A 21,743-nucleotide genomic window follows, 5' to 3' on the forward strand; every position below is an offset into this window, starting at 1 on the left:
CCGAGAGGATATCCCATGCGCAGATTATCGCCCTCCGGAGATACCCGACGAGAAAAGACGGAGACAGAGCAGCAACCGCGTTGCTCTCTAAGGCGCTTGCTGCGCCAGAGAAGACGGAGGGACGAGACAGTACAATCAGTGTCACTCACTCCTCCGTGTCGGAATTGCGTGCTGGCCGTGAAGTGGCGGCGACGAGGAAGACCACTGGTATAGCCCTGTCTCCTGCAACACAGTGCCATGGATGCTGAAATGAGTGACTTTCGGGAGCCAGCCCCAGACACGGAGAGCGCCTGAGGCTCTCGGAACGGAAACCAATAAGTACGATGCTTAAGATACACGTGCACACGAAACCACAAACGAGGGATACGCGCCGCTGCGACGGGGTACCGTCAACACCAAAATCAAGCGCACGAGGTGAGCGGGCTCACAAACAGGCACTACACCGGCGAAGGGCGCAAGGCGTTGTTGTACTTGCGCTTCATCGAGCGCGGGAGCTCGACGCCCAGCGTCTCGGAGAGCGCGCGCTCGACCTCGGTGTCGACCTTGACGTCGATCATCGCGGGCGTGTGGAGCTCCTCCGGAAGCTGCGCCGTCGTGGAACCGCGGTCAGACGAGCGGAGCGGGGGCGCGGCGGGCGCGGGTGACGCACCTGGGGGACGTTGTAGCGCTCCAGCTGCGCCTGGCGGTCCGCGCGCGCGATCGCGTTCCGGTTGAACCCTCCGGGGTCGAGGAAGAACATGGCGCGCGTTGCGGAGATCTTTCGCGTGTTCAGCCTGCAGCACGGATACGCAGTCAGGTACGGGGCGCGGACGTGGGGAGGAGCACATACACGCTCAGGAGGGTGATGACGTCCACTGCGGCGGTGATGTCAGTGGTTGCGTCCCACGGGAATGTGGTGATACGCACATGGTGAAGTGATCATGTAGAACATCAACCAGTAGAGCGTACTGGGGCGGCGAGTGACTGCGATGGACAGCCTGTCAGTATGTGTGACACCGTCGCACCGCGTAGACCGGCATACCAAGATCAACGCCAGGGCGTCACAGGCGCTGGTGAAGTATGGTTGAGCGAGATGCCAATGAGTGCAGAAAATCGCTCACAGGATGAAGATACCTAACGCAAGGTTAACGTGATTCGGATTTCTGGAGTGGAGGAGTGCATTGATTCACATACCAGGATTCAAAAGCCATACGACGATCCACTGTGATCCGATGGACTCTTCGATGCTACTGAAGCACAGACGCTTGAATATCTTATGCGGCGCTGGCCAGAGCACCACTTACCTGGAATCTGAGCGGGACGCACCCGGCCGTCCCCGAAGTAGCACGGTGAGAAGCGACCCGGAGAGGATGATGTTGGCCAGCGTTGCGAAGCCCAGCGCGAGCTGGAAAAGGAGCTGAACGGACCAGGTTAACGCAACGTCCAGACGACAATGCACCGGCTACTCACGACGTTGTGCAAGAAAAACGACGTTGATCCCGTAATAAATCTGTACAAGGTTGAGCACCCATCGCGGCCTTTCGGCAACGAATAGTACGAATGAGGCTCACCCTTTCGCGGCGAACGCTGGACGCAGCACCAGCAGTTAAAACAGCGAGTGAGAAAAAGGAAATTCAAACGTACCCAATCCGCAAGCTGCATCAGTAGTTCATGTTGAGCGAGGGTGTTCTCAGGCTTTGAAAGCAAACTCACCAAGTTTGGCGAGAATCAACAGCGCCTTGACCGCGAATCAGCTCTGGCCCGCGCAACGCCGGGACACTAAGGACGTACCGCAGTGACACCCGCCACGGCGTACTTGTAGCTGACTGCAAAACCAAGGAGTTCGTGATCCGAGAACGAGACAGGATGGCAACTTGGCCGACGCACTCAATGACACACGGACTATGAAGAAGCTGGCGTGTGGCTGTCGAGATTCAGCGCGATCGGGGCGAGACAGGATCATACCTTTGTGACCCGACAGTGATCAAAGCCTGTCCACGCGCGCGATTAATGCCGAGAACGCAACGTCAACACGGCCCAGGCTCACCGCGAACATGGGCGTCAACTGTGCAGTAAGTCAGCAAGGGCTTTTCGGAGGTATCGTAAGCATCTTACGTTGAGTGACCTGTGGGCTGATGTGAGTGGTCAGATCGTGCGTCCACGGGGACCACATACCAGATGGCTTCGCTGAGTGCTTGGGGCTGGGCATAATGCGTTATGAGGTAGTAGTACCTGCAGGACGTCAGCATGGCAGAGAAGGGAGGGCGACTGGAGACGATTCACAGCGCATGCACCATCAAAGCGGTTTGGGCAGTGCTAGCGATTCTAGAAGTATAGGCTTTAGCTTGCGGAGGCGCCGACTGAAGGATGGGCATACAAGATTGAGTAGACCTGGGGGTGAAACGTCACAGGGGCACAGAGAGGAAAACGAGAGACGGACCAGCACTCTCAACTTCGCCGAGTCGCCATGGTTGGTGCGGGCGTACTCAAATCCTTGATGGAGAGACCAGCCGTACAAGCTGAGCGGAAGATTGGATCTGAGTGGAGCTGCGTGCCAAGCTGGAGGAATTACTTACACGACCGAGATGCAACTACCTATCAGCAAAGCACCGAAGGTAGGCGCCAAGCTGGGGAGCTCGGTGTGCGCAGAAGCGGAGCCTGTACTCGCGTTTGTGGCCATGGAGCAGACGAAAGACTGCCAGGCGACCCCGAGGTACATAAGGGCGGCGAGCCGGAGAGTGGGAAATGGACGGCTAGGCTCTCCATAACACCCGGTCAACCGTCAAACCGCTGATGACTTTGGAACATGACCTCCAGACCATTACCGATCTCGGGTAAACGGTCGGAGTGCAGATCCCATGTGGAGCGTGATCGAACTCCGTGGTTGCAGTCCGCGCGAGCTGGAAGAGCGAGCGGCTGGTCTTGCGGTGAACTCAAACCTGAGAGTGTGCAGCAAACTGGGCGGTGAAGCCAGTCGGGTGGGGGCGGTAGTTGGGGGAAGGCAGAGATCTGATCTGATTCCGAGGCGGGCCACGCGCGGGTAGCATAGCCTGTTGTACTTTTATTGGCCAAATCCCTACAAGGCTTAGCGGCGCTGCTGCAGCCTCAGCCTGCGCCCGACAAGGTTGATTCGTCACATGGTCACCGTTTGGGTGTTCCAGTCACGTGGCGAGTTCGCTGGCGCTGGCCCAACGGCAAGCGCGTGCGCCTCTTCTTGCCGTCGTCGTCCGGAGATCGACGTTCGTTGGACTGGACAGCGCAGGGCAGCGCCCGTTTGCCTTGTGCGATGTTGCAGTCGTTAGAAGTAAGTATGCGCTGATGCGCTCCTATTATTTAGGCCTCTCTCCTTCTGATTCTCTGTCCGGATGCTCCCATCTGACGCGGCTGCCGCTGCCACCTTCTCATCAAGCTTGTTCATATTCAGGCACGCGGGCATTCCTGGGAAAGGATGCATGATGGTGGATGTGTCGGTTGCTCAAAGAGCGGGCAGATGCAAAAACGCGAGTCCGAAGGCGTGCATAACGTAACGGAGACCATCGCGTCGAGGCCTCGAGAGCTCAAAGGATGAGCTTATTCGAGTCTTACGTCTCCGTGGCTGGGCACCTGCGGGCTGTGTCCCCCGAGAAGTCCCCCATCTGCCAACTGCTCTCTTCCATCTGACGGTTGTGCATTGTCAGGGCTTCTTCACCGGCGCGTACGCCCCCCTCGGGCTCCTTATAGACACCCTGCGCATCTCAGCCGCCCCCGCAGCGCCATGATGTCGCCCTCGCCCTCTTCTTTGACTTCCAGCGGCCCGGCGCCCCCTTCACCGTTGACGGTCCTCCTTCTCGGCGTCGTCTTTGGCATCCTGTGAGTGCGCTCCCCCGGTCTTTCGGCCGTGTTCTGACCCGTTCGCAGACTGCATGGCTCGACGCTGCACCAAGCCTACAAGTATGCGCGCTCATTCCCTCGAGACTCTCCTTTCATCAAGATGCTGGTAGGTCTCTATCGGACTGTGCGTGCGTCCGTGTGTGATCTTGACGTTCTTCTCCGCAGGTCTTCGCGATGGTGTAAGTCCGCTCTCCGAATCGTCGCCACGGTACTGACGCCTGTGGTCCAACCTTCAGCCTTCTCGAAACCGTGCACACTGCGTTCACGATGCACCTTGTGTACGTCAAGCACGTCACTACCCCGGCCAGCTCGCTGACAACCTTCGAGTTATTTCTATCTCGTCCTGAATTATGGCAACGTAGCGGCGCTGGCGACCGGAAGTGTGTAAGTGCCTCTTTCTGGCTTCTCTTTGTACGTGGACGACACTGACCGCCGCCTGCCTGCAGGTCTCTGAACGTGAGTCGATTTCGTCCGTGTGCCGTACTGCCCTCAGCAGCCCTCCTTTCTGTCTCGCCCAGGTGCTGCCCGCGATTGCGGTATGTACTCCCACCTCGTTGTTTTGGGCGCCTCCGAGTTGACGCCAAATTAGGGAGCGATTGTGTTGACGTCTCAGCTGTGAGTGCCGTTCTGTCTCCTGGGACCAGACCAACCAACCGTTTCCCGCTCACGCCACGCAGCATCCTCGCCCGCCGCGTCGCTATGCGTACGTGTCGAGCGTTCTTCTGCCTTCCGCCTGCGATCTGAGAGTTGTGCATCCATCACGCCAGTCGGCCGGGTGCAGCGGATCGTGGTGTACATCGCCGTGAGCCCCCTCTGTCTCTTCGCGACGTGCCATCGGCACTGACGGCGCGTTCAGATCGTCCTCTGTGTGGCTGAGTCAGGTCAGTCGCGCTTTCGCCGGGGCTTGTCCCAACCACTGGGGAACCATCACTCATCGTGTCGACTGTTTTCGCAGCGCTCGCCATCCGTACGTACCCTCCTCGACCTGCGATCCTATGCACGTGCTGAGAGGCCTTTTGATACGCAGTGGGCACGATCGTCGCGTGAGCCAACCCGCCTTGTCCAGCGGTGACCGCGCGACTGACGGGCGCACGCCGCACAGGTTCCTCTTCGACAACAGGACCATCGTCACTGTGAGCGGGTCCGGTCCGTCCCTCGGGTCGTCACGGCCTCTGACGAGTCCTCCGCGCAGAGCGTGACCGGGATCGGCCTCGTCCTCGCCGCCATCGCGGAGCTGATGATGTCCACGACGATGGTGCTCGCGTTCAGACACGCCCGCGCGGGCGGGACACGGTGCGTCGACCGGCGTCCCTCTCGCAGTCCCGCGTCCCTTCTGAACCGCGGTGAACGAACAGGACCGAGCACGAGTCGCCGATCGACTGGTGGGAGGTGTACATCGTGAACACAGGTCCGTCCCCCGTTGGCTTCGAGGTGCGGAAGCGCGATGCTGACAGTGCGTCTGGAAGGCGTCCTGACATGGTGCGTGACGCGCGCGTCCGTCCTGCGTGTGAACTGATCGAAGCCGCGCCTCAGCCTCTTCAACGTGCTCACCGTTCTTCTGGTGAGCGGTGCCTCGGACTGACTGGCGCCGAGTGTGCTGAACATACGAAACGCGCAGGCGGTTTCGGATCCCCACGGCCTCGGGTTCATCGCGCTGAGCATAGTCGGCACCCGACGCAAGTCCCTTCCTTCTCGCGCATTCATGCCGATCTCGCGAAGCTCACTTCTTCCCCCCAGTGTACGCCATCAGCGTGCTCAGCGTGTAAGCCTCGGAACCCTCTGAGCCCGAGCGCGCACTGACGGAACCGCGCTGCAGGCTCAACGGACGGCAGATCAAGCTCGCCGGCATGGAGATCTTCGTGGACCCGTCCAGGCCCGTGTTCCTCGCCCACGCCCAACGAGACGCGAAGAACGAGCTCTGGAACGTGCCCAAGGTGAGCAGGAGCGCGCGTGCCGTGCAGACACCCAGCCGTGGACCATGACCATACGCCCTTACTTACAGGCACCCGGCCCCGCGTCCGAGGGCGTCGAAGTGAAGATCGTGACCGAGACGGAGGACGACGGTGGGTACACGACGGGCAGGAAAGCGGGGTCGCTCGCCTGAATCGCCGCGACGTTGCAGTTTATATACCCGTTTACATGTCCGTTCTTTCCAACCGCCGTCCCCCATCGCCGCTTGATCTGCCGCTGCGACGACGATCGTCCTCGCCGCTGCGAACACGGATTTGCGCCTTCGCCCGTGATGGTGGGTGTTCTGGATCGACGTCCCGTCCGCAGGCAGAGGAGCTGCGCGGCGGGAGCGGGAAGAAGGGGGACGAGGACGCGAACGAGGTCCGTGAGCCTGCTCGGGACCCCGCGCGCGCGGCGAGAAACCCTGTGGGCTTTGTGGACACGCAGGCGGGGTGCGCGCCGCTCTCCACAGCCACGGACGCGGAGCGGTATCTATGAGGCGGGATCGCGCAGGTGGGGCTGAGCGTTGAGGCGCGCTGCTACATGGGCGCGGGCGACGGGGTGTGGCGCGCGCGGCGATATACGATACGAGAGCGGCGCCGATGACATTGTGAGGGGCTGGGGTTGGACGAGGGGGGCGGGGAGGTAGAAATCTCGCACATGATGCTGAGTAGGATGGTGGTTGATTGAGCTGCCGACTGCACTGTACACGAACTTACACCCGCAAGACTACGTTACTAACGAGACCGGTCTACGTCACCCCCGAAGCTCCGCTATGCGCCGGATTTCCAGTAGGCGATGTCGCCGTCGATCACTGAAAAAGAAAGGCTGTCAACATGGGCATGGGTGAGAGAGGGAGACGACGACGTACTCTCGTAAGTCTTGCCCTGCTGCTTGAGCTTGCCGGCCGCCTTCACGGCCGCTTCGCTCCCGTGCTCGCGCAGGTCTTCGTAGGACATGATCTCACCACACACGAACTTGTTCTCGAAGTCCGAGCTATAGGCGTCGATCAGCATTAGTCTTCTCGGAAGTATGCCATCCACTCACTGAATCACACCGGCCGCCTGTGGCGCCTTGGTGCCCTTCCGGATCGTCCACGCACGGACCTCCTGGGGCCCACAGGTGAAGTAGCGGATGAGCTCGAGGGACGCGTAGCCGGCGGTGGTGATCTTGCCGAGCGCGCTCGTGGCGCCGACCTTCTTTTCCTCCTCGGCGCGCTCCTCGTCCGACGACAACGACATGAGACGCTCTTCGAGGGCAACGGAGAAGGGAATGAGCGGGTCGCCTGGGTTGTTCTCGTCGATCCAGCCCTTGATCTTCGGGAGCCACTTGTTCTTCTTGCGGATGTAGTCGCGCTCAGAAAGGTTGACAAGGTACGTGACGGGCTTGGCGGTCAGCAGCTGAAGGCTGTTGACAACGTCGATCTGGGAGAAGAGGATGAGCGGGGGTTGAGGAGATGAGACGAGAGAGGGAGGGAAGGAAGAAGTCAGAGGGATCCATGATCTCATAGGCATAATGGGGCGTTACTCCCGCCGTCAACGAGCTGGGTTTCGAGCGTAGGTGCTCTTTGTCATCACATAAATATCCAAACACGAAGTCGCTGTGGGGGCATCGCAGAAGGAAAGGCAACTGACCTCTTTGCCGACCCAGTCGTGTTTCCGGACGTCCTTGTTGTCCTGGGTGAGGACGCTGTAGATCTTCTCGACGGTGGCGATCTCCTCCTTGCGTGCCCTGTCAGCGAGGGAGTTGCTGCCGAGGGAGCGGCCAGACTTCTTGATGCTGTCGAGGTACTTTTCGACCCACTCGATGTCCTTGAGGCGGAGCTCGGTGGAGATGATGTCCATGTCGCGGAGGGGGTCGACGTCGCCTTCTACGTGGATGACCTCGGCATCGTCGAAGGCGCGGACGACCTGGAAGATGCCGTCGACGGAGCGGACATGTGAGAGGAAGGAGTTGCCGAGACCTGCACCTGTTGAGGCACCCTGGAAAGAAGGAAGGGTGAGGGAATGGACAGACGAGTGGGAAGAGGGGACGTACGGCGGTGAGGCCGGCGATATCGATGCAGGTCAAGAAGGCAGGGACGCGGCCCGCAGGCCTGTAGGTGGTCGCAAGCCAGTCGAAGCGGGTATCGGGGACGGGGATACGCGCTTCCTGGCGGGCGGGTTAGTGGCGTGAAAATTGAGCAGACGCGACGGGGCGCGTGGAAAGGGCGAAGAAACATACCTCAGGGTTGATGGTGGCATAGGGGAAGTTGGCGGCCTTTCCGAGGTCTGGGGGTGTGGATGAGGGGGTGTATGCGGTTTCTGGCGAGAGGACACGCACCGGTCTTGGAGAGGGTGTTGAAGAACGAGGACTTTCCTACGTTCGGGACACCTGCACGAGGCGTGTGAGCTGGGAGGGGGCGGAGAAAAAGCGAGAAAACGGACCTACGATGCCGATCTTGAGGTTGTTCCCCGGTCGTCCGAGGAGGGTCTTCTTCTCCGGGGAGGCCTTTTTGGGGGGCATGCTGCGTTTCTTGGCTGCGAGAGCGGAGGAGGCGTGGAAGAGGCTACGGGGGCACGCAAGGACGGCGAATGCGCCTGGACGGGGCGCGAGGCGGGGGGAGGACGCAGAGGTGGTGAGCAGCCATCGGAATCGATCAGCTGCCTGCATCGACCCGGGGCCGCTGGCAAAGTGCACGAAAAAACTCGGTGGCGCTCGCGGGGTTCGAAACCGAGGTCACTCCGGGTGGCTTTCCCACGCGCATCGGCAGGGCCCGGCCTGCGTCATCGTGCGATGTGTGCGTGCGCTATGCTCGCTGCTGCGCCTCACCTCCCCCGAGCTGCTCCACAGGAGCGGCTCTCGCGCTTTCGCACCGACCACGACCCCGCGCCCGACGACGCGCACGATGAGGTTCTCGCTCTTTGCCGTTCTCGCCCTGGCTGCTGCACTCGTCGCCGGCCAGACGGTCACCACTATCGACGCGTGAGCGATCCGCCTTTCGCGATTTTCGCTGTCCTCACCTCCCCCTTTAGCTTTGGTCAGACTGTCGTCGAGGTCATCACTGTCGACCCTCAGCTCGGCCTGCCGACAACGCAGACGCTGTATGTCTTCCATCCCGCATGTATTCTCCAACATGCTGACTAGGCATCCATCGTAGCCAAACGCTCACCACCACTACCTCGACGTCGACGACCACTACAGAGGGTCAGGCAGGGCCCGTCGGCGTCCCGCAAACAGGGCAGGCAGGAGCGACGCAGACGGTGTACACCTACACGACCACTAACGCCAACGGTACGTGTCCTTTCTTCTTCTCTCTACCTCTCAATTGCATCCTCATCTCGTCCTTTACGCCTTGACAGGTAACACCGTGGCCCTCCTCGGCACCTTCACGCCCACGTATGCAACCACCTCCTACACCGGACTTCCGCCCCCCGGCACCATACTCGACTACAGCTCTTGGCGGGAGAGCCTTGGCACTAACACTGTCGTCCGGGTCTCCAACGGCAGCCTTGCCCGCGCACCGATCTCCGTGTCTTGGGCAGCCATCACCGCCGCTCTGGGAGCAGGGGTTGTAGGGGGTGCCTGGCTCGCCCTCGCATGACCGCCTCCGCGCTCTTCATCACACGTCCCAGACAGATCACAGCCCGCGCTCGCCCGCAGCGGATTGCAATGGACTACTATCGCTTCTCGATGCTTTTTTGTCGCACCCCGCTTTCCACGTTTCGGACATTTTTACACTTCACGGATTTAGATCACACGCCCTGTTCACGAACATTCCACGACCGCACATTGCTCATGAGCGCTGCCTGTATTGACATACACCTGTCCTCCATGTATTCTACTCCTTTCCGCTGCCAATCCATCCTCTATCGGACTTCTAACGTCATCATGTGTCTGATTCAAAAAAAAAATGCCCGGATTGGGCGTCTAAGGGCCTTCATAAATATCGTTCGTTTCGCGCCTGTGCGGGGTTTGGAGCGTCATGGTTCTTTCATCGTTCCAGATTGTCAGAATGCCAACCAGGTTCTTGTACGAATAAACGGCTGGATTTGAGTTCCGGCAGCACGCACACACCCTGTTTGCTCAATTATTACTTCACCAGGGATTCATACCCCATCAAATATTGACACAGAGCAGATATCGGACCACCTAAGAGTATAGTACCCATCACAGGCTCTTATTCCCTACTATAGATATCGCGATCGATCTCATGCATGCTCACCCTCTGGGCTGTAGATGTCACAAGCTGTGACAGGGTCACTTTCTTGTTTGCCCCCTATTTCCCTTAATACTGTGCCGATTATTCTCAAAAAAGTTCTCACATATTCTGCTTCGAATAAACCGTCTGTGTGTACAAGAACCCTGCGAAACGAATGATATTTGAGCCTGCCAACAAGCCCATTAGACGCCCAGGCCGGCACGGGTGACAAGTGTGCGCCGACCCACGGGCGCCTCCTCTAGCACCGCTGCTGAGCAAGCGAGCGGCTGAGAAAGCTGGCCAGAGCATCGTTGGTCACGTCCGTTCCGCCAAGTTCGCTCGTTTCCATCTTCCGTCATGAGCCTCTTGGGATGGCTCAGGTGCGTCTGCTGGCAAGATTGGGGCTGAGAGAGACAAGACGACGCGGTGCTGACCCATTTGCCGTACTCAGATCAACCAGGCCGGCCCGCCGCCAGGCCTCCGACGAGCCTCTCGACGGCTCACAGACTGACTTTACTGTGCGTTCTACGCCGTCCAAGCCTGCGTCTCATGCTCACAATGATACCGACTTCCAGCTCAGAGCCGTGCTGCTCGGGCTCCTTATCGGATGCCTCCTGTGCTTCACAAACCTCTACTTCGGCCTCCAGACCGGCTGGATCAGCATGTGAGTCAACCGCGCCGCTCCCGGCGCCCGGCCTACCGCTCACCGACCCGACGCCGGCCAGGATGTCGCTCCAGTCCGCGCTCATCGGCTTCCTCATGTCCAAGCTGCTCCGGCGACCGATGACGCCCCAGGAAAACGTCGTGCTCCAGACGACCGCGGTCGCCACCGGCACTGTGCGTGCTTTTCTGGTCCTGCGGGCTGCGATTGTCGACTGAGGGACGTTCGACACGCTTCAGATGCCGCTCGCTGCCGGCTTCGTGGGCATCCTGCCCGCGCTCGGGCTGCTGGATGAAGAGAGGGACGGCGTGCCGCCCGTGCACCTCTCCTGGATCGCGGCTGTGGGCTGGTCGTGCGCCGTGGCATTCTTTGGGTATGTTGGTTTCCTACACGAGCCGAAAATTCGGGGCCGGAATGGGATCCGTACCATGACAGGGCCATGGTACTTGTCACGGTCCAGGTCTCTGTCTGGACCGTGACTGTGGCACATTTCGAGAACATATTCTGGTGATGAATACCGGGGCATAACGGGAATCTGCGAGACCAGACCGAGACCAGTTAACATGTTCATGGCATGGTCTGCCTTGAACACTTGCGCTCGATGGCAAACAAACGCAATGGACCATGTCATGAACATGCTGACTAGTCTTTGCCTCGTACAGTTCAGACGTGACTATCACAGGGAACATGGTGAAGCCATGTTCTTTATAATATTCGGCCAGCGGTCATTTGGCACCTCCCGTCCTGAAGCTCGAAGGCAGTGCTGATCCTTGATTTCACAGGGTCTTCCTCTCCCCCCCTCTCCGAAAACAAGTCGTACGTAGTTTACTTGCCACATATGCGGCTTACAAGGCTCAATGTGCGTATCGCAGATCATTGAGGAGCAGCTCGCGTTCCCCTCCGGAACCGCGACTGGTCAGTTGATCTCGGTGCTGCACCAAATCCCTCCCCCAAACGTTGCCGGTCAAGGCGTCCGGCGGCGAGCAGGCTACCGCGCGATACCCGATGGAGACGAGGCACCAGACGCCGCAGACGAGGCTCCGGAATCGACGATGCTACAGAGCCCCGTATCGCCAGAGTTCGACACTTTCGCAGACTCTGGGGTGGAGAAGGAAGGCTGGGGCGCACTGGGCTGGAGCTTCGCAGCCTCTGGCGTGATGACGGTCGGTTCCCTCCGTCCGACGTTGAACCGGCGTGAGCTGATCGACGGTTGCAGCTCGCGGCGTATTTCTTCCCGGTCATCTTCGCAATCCCCTTGTTCGGCCAGACGCTGGCCTCGGAGTGGCTCTGGACGTTCACCCCCTCGCTGTCGTACATCGGCCAGGGCATCATCATGGGCCTGCCCACCACCCTCTCGATGAATCTCGTACGTGCTCCCCAGTCTGATCCCCATTTCCACGCTCACTCGCACACGGACAAACAGGGCATGCTCGTCGGCTGGGGCATTCTGTCCCCGCTCTCGAAGCACATGGGCTGGGCGCCCGGCCCCGTGGGCGACATGACCACCGGCGCCCGCGGCTGGATCCTCTGGGTCTCGCTCGCGATCATGTGCGCCGACTCGCTCGTCTCGCTCGTGCCCGTCGTCGCCGAGGTCGTCTCCACCAAGCTCTGGCCGGCCGTGTTCGGTCCTTCCGCCGGCGGCGCGCCGAAGGAGAGCAACGAGACTGAGACGGAGGACCGGCTCGTGCCCATGAGCTGGGTCCTCTGGGGCCTCGGGGGCAGCGTCGTTCTCGGGACGTTCCTCGTCTGGCTCGTGTTCGGGGACGAGGGCATCAAGCCATGGGCGACGGTCATCGGGTTCGTCCTCGGGGCGCTCCTCAGCGTCCTCGGCGTCCGCGCGCTGGGGGAGACGGACTTGAACCCGGTGAGCGGGCTCGGGAAGATCAGCCAGCTGCTCTTCGCGTGGCTGCAGCCGGGAAACGTCGTCGCGAACATCATCGCGGGCGCAGTCGCCGAGGCCGGCGCGCAGCAGTGCGTCTCTCCCGTCTCCCGTCTCCCGTTCGCGCGCTGACCGACGTCGGCCTTGCTGCGCAGGGCGGGCGACCTGATGCAGGACCTGAAGACCGGGCACCTCGTCCGCGCGTCGCCCCGCGCGCAGTTCTACGGGCAGCTCATCGGCTCCTGCCTCTCGATCCTCGTCACCACAACCGCCTACTCCCTCTACCAGCGCGCGTACGAGATCCCAGGCCCGTCGTTCCCCGCGCCTACCGCCTACGTGTGGCTCGGTCTGGCCCGCCTCCTCCGTGCGTCTGCCCCCCTCTCCGCGCACTGACCGCTGACGCCCTCCCCACCCCCGCACAGGCGACGGCGCACTCCCGCCGCACGCGGCGCCTGCGATGGCGCTCTCCGCGCTCCTCTTCGGCGCGCTCGCGGGCCTCAAGGCGCGTGCCGCGCGCGCTGGGCGGCCGCACGCGGCGTGGCTGCCGTCGGGCGTGGCGTTCGCGATCGGCTTCCTGAACACGCCCGCGTTCTCGCTCGCGCGGCTCGTCGGGGGCGTCGTCGAGCACTGGTACTACACGCGCCGCGGCGGGCGCGAGCGCGCGGGGATCCGGCTCGTCGTCGTCGCGAGCGGGTTCGTGCTGGGGGAGGGCGTGGTGAGCATCGTCGCGCTCGGGTTGAGGACGGCGGGCGTGGGCGTCGCGGGGTGTTGGGGGTGCGGGCATGGCCTGTGCGGGGGGTGTCCGGCGTAGCGGGGGTTCATGGGCGACTCTGGCTCTTGGTGTTGGTTTTCTCACATAGACGGGCATGGTGTAACAGTGGTGTGTGCACCACTTGAGCGGCGCGAATTGCATGCTGGTGGGGTGCGGCGCAGACGACCATGGGGCCGAAGAGGCAGTGGGAGTACTGCGGTGGATCTAGCAAGCGGTGCCTTTTGACCCCGGAGCGGACCTTTGCGAGGCAGCAGACAGACCAACGTAGAGGGATTCAGCACTCCAGGGACGCGCCGAGTCGTAGCTCTGCATGTCACTGACAGCGCTTTGGAGCACCCCTGTGGTCCTGTGACGAGCGCGTCCCGACACGTAACGAACGGTGGACGCACCTTTGCCGAGAGACAAAGAATTGGGGTCCGACAACGTAACTGGCCGGTCTCCGACCGTGAGCGTACCGCTCAAAGACACGGGCCGCCCGATGCATCCACAGACTGGCGAATGGCGTACGCGATTCCGTCCGTGCGGGACGGCGCGAGGGGGTCGGAGGGCTGCGTGATAATTAGGATGAGCAGCGACATTGGGCGGCCCTCGGCGACTAAGTATACAAACCGTCGTTGACAGATCACACCAACTGCTGGAAGGCCTGAAGCTCGGAGAGATCCAGAATAACGGAGGCACGCTGTCTATAGCGTGCTTGAGGTCTTCAGTTCGTCCCATGATGGGAGGAGGACTCAGCAGAGTGGCGTGCGAGCCCGGCGCCCGGAAATGCAATGCAGTCGGACATAGTAACCTCTTCTCACGGCTGAACAAGAACGTCCACCGTCCGCTTCTCTCCCCGCGCCCTCGTGCCCTGCGGATGGCAACAACGACACCATAAGGTCGGTTCCTGCGCAAAAGAGCGTTTCTGCGAAGGATGGAGAGGTGACATTACATTCCGGCTCGTCAACCACGGCGGCTAACCAGCCCAAGTTCCGGTGTGCCCCGGAGCTCGAGGGGTTCGGAGCCGCGCGCACGTCGAGCCTCGGTCAACAGCGAGCTGCGAGCGGAGCTGGTGAGTGCCATCCAGCGGTTTGAGCCAAGGCCACTGGGCGTTGACAAACCTCACAAACACCACCGGCCCTCTCACTCTCCGGTCGACGGCGAGTGTCGAATGGGGACATCTGTCTGCGGAGGTGCAGCGGCCGCGCCAAATTCAAGGGGCTGTTCTGCGCCTCCCGACAATGGTGGACGTTCCAGGTAACGCTTGTGGGCTAGGCCGCGCCACCCTTCACCAACTCTCCGTGCGGTGGGCGTTGCTGCGCTGTCTCGAAGGCGCTCTTGCAGGGATTTAAGAGCCCAAAGAGTGTGGGGGAACGCCAGTCTTGACCATCCCAACTTTCGTACGCACTCCTCCTCTCTTCCTCTGCTAGCTTATGTTGACGTCCATCCACAGACATCACCGATACCAACCATGTCTACTCCCACCATTCCCCCCTTTGACCCCGCCAACGTGCAGGGCGACATCCTGTGAGTATTCACTAGTCCACGTGCGTACTCTGTCAGTCTGACCATCAACGTAACAACAGCGCGGGGCTGCCCAAGCGCGTCCAGCACTACCTCCTCTTCCAGATCGGCCCCGACGTCCGGGCGTTCCGCAAGCGCCTGGCCGTGCTCATTCCTCAGATCACGACGACCACGCAGGTCGTCGGGGACCGCGCGAAGATCGCGGAGAACAAGAAGGCCGCCGCCGACGCGGGCAAGGCCCCGGGACTCCTCAAGCTCTCGGGCGTGAACATCGCCTTCTCCCAGTTCGGGCTCACCAAGGTCGGCTGTTTTGTTATTTTTCAACGGCACGCAGATGGCTGATGCGTGCACGTGTAGCTCGGGATCACGGACAACATCGGCGACACCGCGTTCGTCGGTGGTCAGCTCAATGATGCCCAGAACCTCGCAGACTCGGGCGTGGTCGGGAGCGACGGGAAGTTCATCCCGAACTGGATCCCCGCGTTCAAGCAGCAGCTCGACGGGGTGGTCATCATCTCGGGCGACTCGGAGCTGACCGTCACGGCGACGCAGGCGATCGTGAAGGGCATCTTCAACGTCGGTGCGGCCAAGGCGACGATGCACGAGGTGCAGACGATCAAGGGCACCGTGCGCCCAGGCAAGGAGAAGGCCCACGAGCAGTGAGTGTCCAGCTCTGCCAGTCACCCAGTGCCGCCGCTCTAAAGACGACCCCGTGTAGCTTCGGTTTCCTCGACGGCATCTCGCAGCCGGCCGTGAAGGACTTTGACAAGTGCCCGCACCCGGGCCAGGAGACCGTCCGCCAGGGCGTCATCCTCTGCGGACGGGAGAACGACGTGGACGCGCGCACCAAGCAGCCGGTGACGCGCCCGCCGTGGGCACTCGACGGATCTTTCCTCGCCCTCCGGTTCCTCGCCCAACTCGTGCCCGAGTTCAACACCTTCCTGGAGCAGAACCCGATCACGAGCACCGGGCTGACCCCCGCGGCCGGCAGCGAGCTCCTCGGCGCGCGCCTCGTCGGGCGCTGGAAGAGTGGTACGTCTCCTCACGGCCACCACCGTCCGCCGACGATGCTGACCGCCCCAAGGCGCCCCGATCGATGTGTTCCCGACGGCGGACGACCCCGCGGCGGGCGTGGACCCGGCGCGGAACAACGACTTCCGGTACACGTTCCCCGACGACCAGACGACGCAGGACCGGTGCCCGTTCGCGGCGCACACGCGCAAGACGAACCCGCGCGCGGACCTCGAAGACCCGCCGATCAGCGTGTCGAACGAGAACAGGCGGATCATCCGCCGCGGCGTGCAGTTCGGGCCTGAGGTGACACCTGCGGAGAAGGCAGCGAAGAAGACGCTACACGAACGGTGCGTCGCCGTTCGCCGTTGCGTGTGCGCGACCATGCGCTGACCGTATCCTCCAGCGGTCTCATCTTCGCCGCGTACCAGAGCAACATCGTGAACGGGTTCCAGTTCATCCAGCACAGTGCGTTTCTCCTCTTGCGGTGCTTGTGGGAGTCGATTGACGTTGCGCGCCGCAGGCTGGGCAAACAACCAGAACTTCCCGCCCAAGGCCAGCGCAGGCGTGCCGACCCCCGGGTTCGACGCCATCATCGGCCAGGACGGGAACGCGATCACCGCGCGCACGCTCGTCGGGACGGACCCGAGCAACCAGGGCGCGCCGCTCGCGCTCGTGACGGAGTGGGTCATCCCCCGCGGCGGCGAGTACTTCTTCTCGCCGTCGATCTCCGCGCTCAAGTCCACGTTCGCGCTCTGAGTCCGAGCTCGCTCGCCCGTGAGTGGGTGAGATGACACGAGACGAGGTCCGGCTTGTATGACTTGTACACTGTGTCTATGTATGATATGTTATAACGGAATACGACCGTATGCGAGGACAAGGGCGGGAATACAACAGCTATGAGTGTAGTCGTTCTCGACCTCTAGCTAGACAGAGCGATGCAAATAGTATGTAAAGACAGGAGGCCGAGATAGGAAGTAATAAGGTTAGGCGGCGCGAAGGTGACCTATGCGAGTGCGGGGTGCTTCGACTTCATATCCTTGAGGTCGTACACGTCCTGGACAGAAGCTCCACCGTCAGCGAAAGGGCGACTGGGACGGAGCGCCACGGCGGGACGGACCATCGGCATTTGGACCGCGAAGTCGCGGTCGACTTGCGTCGTCGTCGAGCGGAGGATCTCGACCTGAAACGCAACGCATTCGCGGCAGCGCGGCGGGAGAACTCAATCAGTGAAAGATTCTAATTGGGGGACATGAGAGGGAGAGAGGGACGGACCACGGGCCCTGTGTGGTTGCTGTTAGTCGAGGTCGTCACTCGCGGCCCGGAGCGTTCGCTTGTGCCGACGCCGCGGATGTGGACGCGCGCGTTGAGCGAGCCGAGGAACGAATTCGCGTAAACTGTAGCCGAGGCGGAAAGATCAGCGCGGGCGCGCGAAGTCTGCGAGAGCAAGAGGAAGGAAGACGCACGCTTGGTCTGGATCTCGACGAGGCCGAGGAAGGCGAGGCTCGTCTTGTTCGTCCCGAACTGTGTGCGGGGCGTCAGGCGGGCGTAGACCGGGAAGACGCGTGGACGTACCAGGATCACGCAGAGCAGGGAGGCCGTGCTAGAAGATAGAAGGTTCGAATGACGACTGGGGCCATTTGGAAGAGCGACAAGATGCTCACCCAGTGATGGCACAGGTGTGAACAGTGTAAATGAGGATCTTGTTCACCATGCTTTGCGACGCCCTGTGACGGCTCTGGTCAAGGTTGCGTGTGGGCCCATACTCTAGGCAGTCACGCACCTGTTGTAGGCGTCCGACCGCTTCTTGAGCAGGTACGTCAGGGTGAGCGCAACCAAAAGATCGACCAGCGCCGCGGACCCTAGTGCGCCGCTCACGCAAGTCTGATTCGCGCATTCAGCGTTGATTCGTGCAAACATGCACTGCTCGAGAGAACTTACGAGAGAAATGGTGAGATTGCGAAGCACAAGCCAGTTAGGGTACTTGTACGTCAAAATGGCGCACGCTGTAAGCGAAGTGGGAGCGTGAAGAGGGTGATGTCAGTGTGCATGGGAATGCTTACTCACCGATACCAAATCCTGGGGAAATGGGGGAGACAAGATTAGCGCTTTGCAATACAAACTCTCATATTTGCAGGTGTACCAATTCTTGCCAAGGCAAAGAAAGCCTGGAAGAATTTGGTCGGTAGTTCGAGGTATATAGTTCCGTGAAAAAAGCTTACGATGACGCCTGTCAAGAAATACGTCCTGCTGCTCACTAGTACGGCCGTGGTCAGCGTTAGTAGACCGCATTTTCCAAGGAAGATCACATACTGATAAACACTCTCCAAGTATAATACCTGGGGACGTCCCATGTTAGCGCCCGAGATGTTCCACCACAAGCGTTGAAACTTACCCTTGTACCACAAGAGCAATACAAGACTGTGCAGCGTCAGTCCGATGCCTATAGCGAAGCCATGCGCAAACGAAGACACGCACACTCATCACGATGGTTACCCCTACACCTCTGAGGGGGGGAGGAGGAATGGAGCGCTCAGAAAAGCGAATGAACGGCAACAGCGAGCACTCACTTTTCGACGACCAGAAAAACGAGCGGGTTGGCGAATCCATCGATCAGGTACGAGTACATGAACTGGATGCAGACCGCGGTGTGCACTGACTCGAGCACCCAGACGATCCCCACCTGCCAGGACCACCACCGTGACGAGCGCGCGTCGGAGGCACCCAGGTCAGCGCGCGCGTCGCGCCGAACGTGCAGAGGAGAGACGCACCAGCCACTTGAGCACCTTGTTGTCGTTTGGGTACGTCTGGTAGTAGATGAACGCCTGCAGGGAGGTGAGGCCGTAGAGCCTTGGCGTTGCGGCGCATCGGCCACCACAGGGGGACGGGAGAGACCATCGAGTGACGAGGACCCACATGCATGCGACGAATATCTCGACAAATAGCCCGCCCATGATCTCCGCGGGCGTGAGCGAGGCGAGGAGCGCGAGGGTAGGGTCAACGCCGGCGCCCGTGCCGTTTGTCCCAGTCGTGGAGTTCGCGGCGGAGTCCATGGTAGTGCGGGAGGCAGGAGGAAGCGGAACCAAAGGGGAGGGAAAGCGCGGCGGGGAGGAATATGTATGATATGTCGAGCCGCCTAGTTATGTACGCTTCGACTCTATTTCGTGCGAACAGGACGCGGTGGACCCCGGCGCATATTGTGCGGAATCGGCGCGGCGAGAAGCTGGAGAAGGCCCTTATACGCGACGCCCGGCGCATCTACGGGTGGGGCGCTCGCTCGCCGGCCCGTGATGGGCCTGCAGCGATGGGTGAGCGGGCTGAGCCGCCGGAGTGTGGCCACAGCGCAGTTGCGCCCGCACCCCCTCGGGCGGGGACGGTGCGTGCCTGGAAGTGGCCAGGAGATGTCTGCAGCCTCGGCCCGGCGGCCACCATTCAATTTTCTCGCAAAGGCTACGGCCGACCGACACGACGGACTCGCGCTTTCGTGGTGTGTGCGCTGTGCAGATCGCCCTCTCCGAGTGAGAATGCGTGCAGCTAGGCTCAGTCGATTGCCGGCCCTCACTACGTGTACAGGATGAGCACATCCGAGCTCCACAGTCTGCTCCGAAGCCATCAGGAACACCGTATGTAACGATAACGAGTTTTACAAACCGAAGATATCTGCGCAGAATCGGCACGCTGACCCAAGAGCGCCGCCTCAGGCCGGTGACTCCAGCTCTTTCAAGTCGGCCGAACGACGAAAGTCAGAAGACCTGACGGACTGGGGTCATCGGTCAGCACAACAACGAGAGCAAAGAGCGACGTACCCCTTCGACACCGAGCGGTCCGTACGGGATATTGTCTGTTGGTAGACTGCAATCTGGAGGTGAGGCGGATTTCATCAGGAATTGGCAAATCATGTGTGAGTTGATGAACCACAGAAGACGAGAAAAGACCGGCGATGACAGTTGTCATCATAGCGATGCAGCCCTCGGCAAAGCGTGCTGCGACGAGGGCGCAGCATCTCCGATAGAGACGTCCCACCGAAGCGTGACTGAGCCGTGCGTCCGATTTGCCACCGGAGGTGCCCATCGTTGTGATAACAGCCGGATTATGCACGCAGTGATACTGCAACGATATGCTGCAAGCACTTACCACGGGCGTGCGTAGCCGAACTGAGCCATCGCCTTGGGAGTACAGGGGCTGCCTGATGCGCGTGTCGCGCAGCAGCATCCGCGCGTTCAGCGAGCCCAGGAAAGAGTTCGCGTACACTGTGGGCCGTCGGCGATACATGTCAGGGCGTGAGCGCGCGTAGATCAAAGAATGAAAACGGGCGTACGCTTGGCTTGGATCTCCACCAGGCCTAAGAAGTTGAGGCTGTTCGTCTGCACGGCAAACTAACAAATCATATGCAGTCGGTCAGGGTCGCGCCAGCGGCGATGAGGTGGACCAGGACAAAAACATCACGTACGAGGATCACGCAGAGCAGCGAGGCTGAGCTGTGGACGCCCGCATCAACGCCGGGATACACATTGGAATCTGACAAATGCGCGAGAGTCGCACCAGGTGACCGCGCCGGTGTTGACTGAATAGAGGAGGATCCGGTTGATGGTGGAATCGGACTGCCTGTCAAGTTGTTTGTGATGGGAGGGAAGGTTCAATGAGCCCAATTCAGGCTGAGCAGCGATGGTGCATCAAGAGCGATGGCTTACTGCGACCGAGGGGCGGAATGCCGTCCTCGCTTGAGATAGAAGCTCAAGAGTACGGCAACGACGACATCAGCGAGAGCGGCAGCCCCAAGTCCTCCGCTGACGGTGACCTGGACGTGGGCGCTTCAGTCAACGGAGCGGTAGTCAAAATCGCGAAAGAGACGGACGAGAGAAAACCGCTTGCTTCGGAGAACCGGCCATGATGGACAGGTGTAGCACAGGACTGCAGAAGCTATACGTGGCACGTCAGTTGCGGACAGGTGGAGAGTGCGTGTGAAAGTCACCAATTCCAAATACTGCACGAAGTTTCAATAAGTTGTGGTTAGCGGGACTCAAGGGAGTGTAGAACGCACCAACGCGGGTCACTATGAGGGCACCCTAGAAGAAAAAAGCTCGTGAGTGGAGGAACGGGGCGGTAGATTTGAAACTCACCACCAGTCCAGCCCATATCCTAGACCTCCCGCTCAAGACCCACACCCGCCATACATAGTATCTAAAGAGATATCAACACTGGAGTGCCGAGAGGGGAGGGGACGCAACTCACCCTTGAACGCAGGTGGCGATGCCAACCTGAAGGTGGTTTAAGTGTGTCAATCGGAATCGAGGCACAGATCGAGGACGGACGCTGCAGATGACCGTGGCCTGGAAACGAGCCGGCGTGGGATCAGCACAGATCGAGAAGATCACCGGGCGGTGGCTCTCACCCCTACGCCCCTGGACGATAGAACACCAGTACCCCTATCAGTGCCTGGCACCCGAGCACGGACAGAGAAAGGGTCCATACCACTTGATGGTCATAAAGGTGAAGAAGTTGCCAAAGTCTTCAATGAGGTACTCGTAGACGAACTCGACGCAGAAGGCCGTGTGGGCAGTCTCCAGCATCCTGAGGTTCGGAAGTCAGATATCGGCGCTGATGTAGGCTGAAAGGCGCACCAGATGATCGCCACCTGGACAGGACCGTGTCAGTGTCTTGAATAGAGCTAGAGCTGGTGAGAGAAGGCACGCACGAGACACTTGATGAAGGTCTCGTCATCCGAGTATGTTTGAAAGTAATAGGCGGTCTGCAGGGTGGTGATGCCGTAGAGCCTGACCATCAAGGACATTAGCAGAGGCTACCTGGTACTTCACGCCCTTCACGAACAGGCATGCAATGAATGTTTCGATGAACATGCCTCCCATGACGGACTCGGCTATGTTGGCTACTTGAGCTGCGGTTGTCGTTGATGCCATGGAGGGTCTGTGTGGGTGAA

At 60.6% G+C, this 21,743-nt stretch overlaps 8 protein-coding genes across 8 annotated transcripts; 4 read left to right on the forward strand and 4 right to left on the reverse strand.

Annotated features, from left to right (window-relative positions):
* Positions 1–437: 437 nt before the first annotated feature.
* BXZ73DRAFT_101037 (uncharacterized protein) lies at positions 438–2,659 on the reverse strand (the record flags this gene model as incomplete). The annotated part of the gene is made up of 21 exons (XM_048014770.1): positions 438–584; positions 650–773; positions 830–854; positions 907–1,049; positions 1,101–1,113; positions 1,174–1,226; positions 1,284–1,396; positions 1,450–1,489; positions 1,551–1,566; positions 1,624–1,635; positions 1,693–1,717; positions 1,771–1,805; positions 1,867–1,892; positions 1,945–1,970; positions 2,027–2,044; positions 2,095–2,104; positions 2,155–2,211; positions 2,263–2,304; positions 2,357–2,370; positions 2,420–2,498; positions 2,556–2,659. The coding sequence occupies 21 exons, from the start codon at positions 2,657–2,659 to the stop codon at positions 438–440; spliced, it is 1,122 nt and encodes a 373-aa protein (XP_047878373.1).
* A 1,077-nt stretch (positions 2,660–3,736) lies between these two features.
* BXZ73DRAFT_101038 (uncharacterized protein) lies at positions 3,737–5,953 on the forward strand (the record flags this gene model as incomplete). The annotated part of the gene is made up of 22 exons (XM_048014771.1): positions 3,737–3,828; positions 3,877–3,955; positions 4,015–4,028; positions 4,086–4,127; positions 4,177–4,233; positions 4,296–4,305; positions 4,368–4,385; positions 4,439–4,464; positions 4,527–4,552; positions 4,617–4,651; positions 4,706–4,730; positions 4,805–4,816; positions 4,877–4,892; positions 4,952–4,982; positions 5,042–5,142; positions 5,205–5,257; positions 5,316–5,328; positions 5,383–5,410; positions 5,468–5,529; positions 5,600–5,611; positions 5,666–5,783; positions 5,852–5,953. 22 exons carry the CDS (start codon positions 3,737–3,739, stop codon positions 5,951–5,953), a joined length of 972 nt encoding a protein of 323 aa, XP_047878374.1.
* A 619-nt stretch (positions 5,954–6,572) lies between these two features.
* On the reverse strand, positions 6,573–8,304 carry BXZ73DRAFT_46206 (P-loop containing nucleoside triphosphate hydrolase protein; the record flags this gene model as incomplete). The annotated part of the gene is made up of 8 exons (XM_048019653.1): positions 6,573–6,613; positions 6,671–6,795; positions 6,847–7,223; positions 7,434–7,781; positions 7,837–7,950; positions 8,023–8,069; positions 8,122–8,172; positions 8,226–8,304. The coding sequence occupies 8 exons, from the start codon at positions 8,302–8,304 to the stop codon at positions 6,573–6,575; spliced, it is 1,182 nt and encodes a 393-aa protein (XP_047878375.1).
* Positions 8,305–8,686: 382 nt separating this feature from the next.
* On the forward strand, positions 8,687–9,382 carry BXZ73DRAFT_101040 (uncharacterized protein; the record flags this gene model as incomplete). Its single annotated transcript, XM_048014772.1, has 4 exons — positions 8,687–8,763; positions 8,814–8,882; positions 8,939–9,072; positions 9,141–9,382. 4 exons carry the CDS (start codon positions 8,687–8,689, stop codon positions 9,380–9,382), a joined length of 522 nt encoding a protein of 173 aa, XP_047878376.1.
* Positions 9,383–10,336: 954 nt separating this feature from the next.
* Positions 10,337–13,330, forward strand: BXZ73DRAFT_101041 (OPT oligopeptide transporter protein-domain-containing protein; the record flags this gene model as incomplete). The annotated part of the gene is made up of 11 exons (XM_048014773.1): positions 10,337–10,359; positions 10,431–10,497; positions 10,555–10,643; positions 10,705–10,816; positions 10,880–11,013; positions 11,423–11,456; positions 11,513–11,803; positions 11,857–12,006; positions 12,064–12,611; positions 12,675–12,883; positions 12,942–13,330. 11 exons carry the CDS (start codon positions 10,337–10,339, stop codon positions 13,328–13,330), a joined length of 2,046 nt encoding a protein of 681 aa, XP_047878377.1.
* Positions 13,331–14,741: 1,411 nt separating this feature from the next.
* On the forward strand, positions 14,742–16,564 carry BXZ73DRAFT_46362 (Dyp-type peroxidase; the record flags this gene model as incomplete). The annotated part of the gene is made up of 7 exons (XM_048019681.1): positions 14,742–14,797; positions 14,857–15,094; positions 15,152–15,453; positions 15,513–15,826; positions 15,879–16,155; positions 16,212–16,273; positions 16,329–16,564. 7 exons carry the CDS (start codon positions 14,742–14,744, stop codon positions 16,562–16,564), a joined length of 1,485 nt encoding a protein of 494 aa, XP_047878378.1.
* A 247-nt stretch (positions 16,565–16,811) lies between these two features.
* On the reverse strand, positions 16,812–18,858 carry BXZ73DRAFT_101043 (uncharacterized protein; the record flags this gene model as incomplete). The annotated part of the gene is made up of 16 exons (XM_048014774.1): positions 16,812–16,862; positions 16,926–16,988; positions 17,081–17,202; positions 17,272–17,329; positions 17,381–17,408; positions 17,470–17,532; positions 17,589–17,689; positions 17,747–17,811; positions 17,873–17,884; positions 17,949–17,973; positions 18,028–18,062; positions 18,119–18,144; positions 18,201–18,226; positions 18,284–18,311; positions 18,376–18,488; positions 18,577–18,858. The coding sequence occupies 16 exons, from the start codon at positions 18,856–18,858 to the stop codon at positions 16,812–16,814; spliced, it is 1,098 nt and encodes a 365-aa protein (XP_047878379.1).
* A 644-nt stretch (positions 18,859–19,502) lies between these two features.
* BXZ73DRAFT_101044 (uncharacterized protein) lies at positions 19,503–21,723 on the reverse strand (the record flags this gene model as incomplete). The annotated part of the gene is made up of 18 exons (XM_048014775.1): positions 19,503–19,557; positions 19,612–19,664; positions 19,940–20,055; positions 20,124–20,181; positions 20,256–20,283; positions 20,348–20,410; positions 20,497–20,603; positions 20,661–20,725; positions 20,778–20,789; positions 20,847–20,871; positions 20,926–20,986; positions 21,038–21,063; positions 21,118–21,135; positions 21,198–21,207; positions 21,278–21,376; positions 21,427–21,440; positions 21,501–21,579; positions 21,635–21,723. 18 exons carry the CDS (start codon positions 21,721–21,723, stop codon positions 19,503–19,505), a joined length of 978 nt encoding a protein of 325 aa, XP_047878380.1.
* Between the last annotated feature and the right edge of the window lie 20 nt (positions 21,724–21,743).

The sequence above is a fragment of the Epithele typhae genome (genome assembly GCF_022376455.1).
Source record: "Epithele typhae strain CBS 203.58 chromosome Unknown BXZ73scaffold_21, whole genome shotgun sequence".
Lineage (NCBI taxonomy): Eukaryota > Fungi > Basidiomycota > Agaricomycetes > Polyporales > Epitheliaceae > Epithele > Epithele typhae.